We start from the raw sequence: 4,843 nt of genomic DNA, 5'->3' as shown, positions 1-4,843 counted from the left end.
GGTGCTGTCCAAAGGACCGGTGTATGACTGTAATTGAACTATACCATACCTCACCAGACTTCCTCGCCATATCTGAGATCTGAGCGCCGAATCTCGCTTGCGCATAGCCGGAGGGAAACATAGACGTGCGAAAGTCGACCGTCCACTGCGCCGCCAACTAACTAGTCGACCGGTTCGTCAATCCCTTTCGCATGGCACTACGCACAGCAGGGAAACCAAATGCGCCCCACTAGACGTGAATACGCCTAACTCAGGACCCTGTTCCTGGCCCCTCTGTTTGCCGTCGCATCGTCTGCGTCGCGCGGCGGTGCGTAGCCAGCACCCTCCGCCTGGACGAACTCTAGTCCTACTTGTGATGCCGTGACATGTCGGCGCTGACCAACTAGCAGGGTACAACGTCGTTAGATCAACCGTCTCTGTATCAGGGGTTGCAATCGGCTTCGCCGGCGTCAGGTATGCGGGGCCGGTTCAAGCACTTTGCTGATGAACGTCACTGAGCAGTTGCCTAGTAGCGAGGACGCGCTTGCTCACGCCCAAAAAGACCTGACAAGTAACTAAGAGTAGAACCCGTCGACATGCTAGCAACGAAGGAACAAGTTAGAATGATGTCGGATCCGTGACTGAATTCGGAACGGTCGCGGTCCCCGCTTCGACTTCCCGTCGTATTTGGTAATACTGTGGGGTATACTATAACCTGCGGAGAAGCGTGGATGGATGAACTCGTGGCCCACTTGTGAGCTTCTCATTACCTCTCCAATTACTCACGCGGTGATTACTGATGGATGCTCTCCCTCCACGACTCAAGCGTGCATTCGCGTCGGAGCTGCAACTGTTTTGGCAAGAGCTTCCCGTTGCAATCCAGATGCCGTTCCTCTCGGTCGTCCCCGCACGAAGCGTGTGTGAATCGGGCGCAGATTAGCAGGCGTGCATTAGCAAATGACCTCGCCCGACCGTCCAATTCTCACTCCCACGTCGGTTATAAGAACACGATGATTTCCCATTGGCACCCAAGCGTGCCTCCCTATCGATTCCCTCCATCATGGAGCAGCTCGTCCAACTCGCAGTTGTCTTTGCGGTCCTTGGGCTCCTACGCGCTCTGTACCGCTTGCTCGTTCGGCCGTCTATCGCTGACATTCCTGGCCCGGAACCAACGTCATTTTTGCTTGGTATGTTCAGCTTGATCTGGCTTCTTTACTCGGGTCTTCGCGGCAAACTGGCAGGCTGACATCGCACGCTCAGGGAATCTACCCGAGCTATTCCAGGAGGAGTCTGGAGAGAAGGACTTCGAGTGGCAGGAACAATATGGTAGCATCGTGCGCGTAAAGGCGCCATTTGGGGTGAGCAACGTCCTGCTCGTGCTTCGTTATACCCGCACTCGGGGAGGTTGAGATTTCGGTCCGTCACTGAACATCGCCATTCTCAGGAAGACATGCTGTGGATTTCGGACCCCAAGGCCCTTCAGTACATCTATCAGACGTCAGGGTACAACTTCCCGAAGCAGCCTGAGCGCCGCATTCTCTCCAGACTGGTCGGTGATCCGGGACTGACGTGGGCAGAAGGTGCGTATGGTTGCGCACATGGGGAGTCCACAACCGCCGTTCTCACGGTGCGCTCCCAATAGGCGATGTGCATAAGCGGCAGAGGAAGGTCATGTTGCCAGCGTTCGGAAGTCCCGAGTCCAAGGCTCTTCTCCCCGTATTCCGTCACTATGCAGAGCAGGTGCGTTCTGGTGACGGTTAGGGCTGACAGCGGCTCCTGGACATAGCTAACCCGTCCCATGGCCCATGCAGGTAACGCTGAAATGGAAGGACCTGCTCACTGGCAACGCGGAGGGCTCGATCAAGATGAACGTGCACGACTTTATCGCACCGGCGACGTTGGAAGCTATTGGAGAAGGTCTGCATTTTGCACACGGTAGACGTAATGCATGCGTACTGAAGTTGGGCAATAGCCGCATTCGATTACAAGCTGGGCGTCTTGGGTGACGATGCGAGTGAGCTTGGCAAGGCCTACAGCAACCTCATGTGAGTTTGTGCATCCAGGTGCTTGTGATCGTCACTCAAGCATTGTCTGTAGAGCGACCATATTTTCCGCCCCGTCGAGCGCGAAGATCTTCTTGCAAAACGTCGCGCACTATGTGCCTATGTGGATTCAGGAATACGTTTACGATCACCTTCCGGGCAAAGGCCTCGATAAGGCGCGTGAGAATAGGGTTGCCGCGCACAAGGTCGCGCATCAGCTCCTCGAAGAGAAGAGAAGCGCGTTGGCGATTGGTAAGGCCGCCAGGGACGTCATGAGTATCCTTGGTACGTGTCTCATCACTGCGTCAGTTCGTTTCAAGAATTTATTGTGCATTTTCGTGCAGTCAGAGAGAACGCGCAGGAGAGCGGGGAATCGCGCCTAAGCCATGAAGAAATTATCGCGCAGATGAGGTGTGTCCCAGTTGTTGATGACATTGCCGCTGCTATATTACATATACGCAATACAGAACTATAATGCTTGCTGGACAAGAGACGACATCAAACACTCTCAGTTGGGCCCTGCTCGAGCTGGCGACGCAGCCAAACATCCAGCGCCGCTTGCGTGAGGAGGTCCACGCCATGGAACACACCATTCGTGAACGCGGGGACGCGGACTTCACCGTTGCGGACTTCGAGGCGATGCCGTACTTGCAAGCGGTCCTCAAAGAGATCTTGCGCTTCTACCCCGCCGTTCCGCACACATTCCGCCAGTCTCTTCGCGACGATGTTTTGCCGCTTTCGAAGCCTGTGACGACGAGGTCGGGGAAGGTCATTACGGAACTGCCCATTCGCGCGGGTCTCAGGCTAATCCTATCCGTATGTGCGTACAATCGGTAAGTGTTACACTTGACAAGCATCAACATGGTGGATATTGTAAGCTCAATATCATCCGTCCGGGCGAATAGGGAAAAGGAGGTGTGGGGCGAAGACGCGCAAACGTTCAATCCCGACCGGTGGCTAACGTCCGGCGGGAAACGTTCCTCGTCTGTCGGTGTCTATTCCAACCTGTGCGTCATCCTTCATGTCCCGGCATCCTGATAATATAGCGGCTGATCGAAGCATTGCGGGCGATGTGCACAGGTTGACCTTCGCGGGCGGTGTGCGAGCTTGCATTGGCTGGCGCTTTGCGTGAGTACATGCGGCCCAGACGCCCTTCCATCTCATTGCGCCTTCTAGCATCGACTCAAGAGTGCTGACTTCTCGCCTGCTGCTCAGGATTTACGAGCTGCAAGCATTCCTTGTAGAGCTCGTGTCAAATTTCCAGTTTGATCTCACCGAGGACGTGGACCGGATCTGCAAGACGACTGCTATCGTCATGGTACCCACGCTCAGGGGCGAGCTCGCCAAGGGTGTACAGATGCCACTGCGCGTGTCGCTTGCGCCTCGCGAGGAGTGAGATGTTGATCAGTAGTGCAGTTGGCGTAGTACCGTCGATCCTCCCTGCTTACCACTCACCAACGTATCTGTTCTTCCGTTTACTACACCGTAAACCAGTCGTTTGTTCGCCTCGCTTGCTTTGTGTCTCTCTCCTTTATTTTCCCAACTATTGCAACGAAGTTAAATTTCTGGACACCATGGTCCGAATGCTGGGCTACATTACCGGAGGCGGGCTACATGAGTATACGATGATGACGTTTGATCTTAGTAAGTGATGGTGATTATCCGGCCTGACCGACGACGATGTAGGGAAGCCAATATGCAAGTGCGTCAGAACTTAAAACAAAACATATGGTAGTGATAACCGGAAACGATTTCGATAGAGTAAGTGTCTGAGTGTACGAAGGAACGTCATGTGGAAGGAGCAATGCTAGATATCCAGCCTTAGGCAAGCTAAGTGTTGTGCCTCACAGGCTAGCGGTGAATTAGCGCGAGTGCGCATATTGGAAAGAGTAGAGGTGACGCACAAATCATCTCTTGCTGATCCCGTCACACACATTGCAGACGGGAAGGCTATGAACAAAGTACCGATAACGTCGGGTGGTAGGAGCTTGTACAGGGGCTTGCGATGGATACTGCGACAAGGGAGGTCCGAAGATCCGGGCACAGGACACCGGAGAACACAAGCGAAGACTTGCAACATATCAAGCGTGAACGAGTACAGCGCTGAGGGGATAGGGCCTACCGAATTTTCATTTGTGTCTCCTGTTTTGCTCCACAAATTACGGGGCGCCCACTGAGATGAAACAATCTTATACTAACTCCGCGACAGCCCACGTCAGCTTATTCGGGAGTCATATAGAGAGGATTGGGCGTAGGTCGTGCGCGAGTTGGCAGGGGCGCATGCGCGATTACCAGACCCTGGCGTCCCTGCAGGACGGTGTCCGGAACTGAGCAGAGATAGTCGGCATGAGCTCCATAAACTCATGAATTGCCGAAGGATGACGTACACTGACACATGCAGGGACGTCGAGCCCCGCCGCGAGGATTGAGGGTGATCATTCAGTTCGTGGGATTGATGAGGGCCCAGTAGCGTACGAGGGTGAATATGCATCCTGAATCTGCCGGCCAGCCCGAGCGCGCCCCACTTGAACCTGATTGGAAGTGGTGATATGACGGTGAGAACGATTTGAAACGTAGGCAAGGCAAGCGACATACCAGTCATAAAAACTCAGTGGCACGTCCCTACGAGGACATACCTGAAGGCGGTAGATCATCTTGCGATATATTCGGGCAGCTGTGATGGTACTGGTGGAACACCATGAGGATTGTCAACAGAAACAATAGCAGTATGTAGACCACGTACAATATCACGACTGCAATACAAGTCCGCTGTTAGATGGAAGATGAAGAGAGCCCACAATAATTACTTACAAGCACTATAA

At 53.9% G+C, this 4,843-nt stretch overlaps 1 protein-coding gene across 1 annotated transcript; it reads left to right on the top strand.

The window, feature by feature from the left end:
- Window positions 1–1,039: 1,039 nt before the first annotated feature.
- On the top strand, window positions 1,040–3,417 carry DICSQDRAFT_147679 (cytochrome P450; the record flags this gene model as incomplete). Its single annotated transcript, XM_007366449.1, has 12 exons — window positions 1,040–1,166; window positions 1,240–1,337; window positions 1,424–1,559; window positions 1,622–1,719; window positions 1,791–1,896; window positions 1,952–2,024; window positions 2,077–2,306; window positions 2,366–2,432; window positions 2,489–2,854; window positions 2,927–3,028; window positions 3,102–3,149; window positions 3,237–3,417. 12 exons carry the CDS (start codon window positions 1,040–1,042, stop codon window positions 3,415–3,417), a joined length of 1,632 nt encoding a protein of 543 aa, XP_007366511.1.
- Between the last annotated feature and the right edge of the window lie 1,426 nt (window positions 3,418–4,843).

Source organism: Dichomitus squalens (genome assembly GCF_000275845.1).
Source record: "Dichomitus squalens LYAD-421 SS1 unplaced genomic scaffold DICSQscaffold_18, whole genome shotgun sequence".
In the NCBI taxonomy this organism is placed as follows: Eukaryota; Fungi; Basidiomycota; class Agaricomycetes; order Polyporales; family Polyporaceae; genus Dichomitus; species Dichomitus squalens.
Note: the sequence above shows the minus strand (reverse complement) of the source record. Positions and strands in the feature narration are given on the sequence as shown.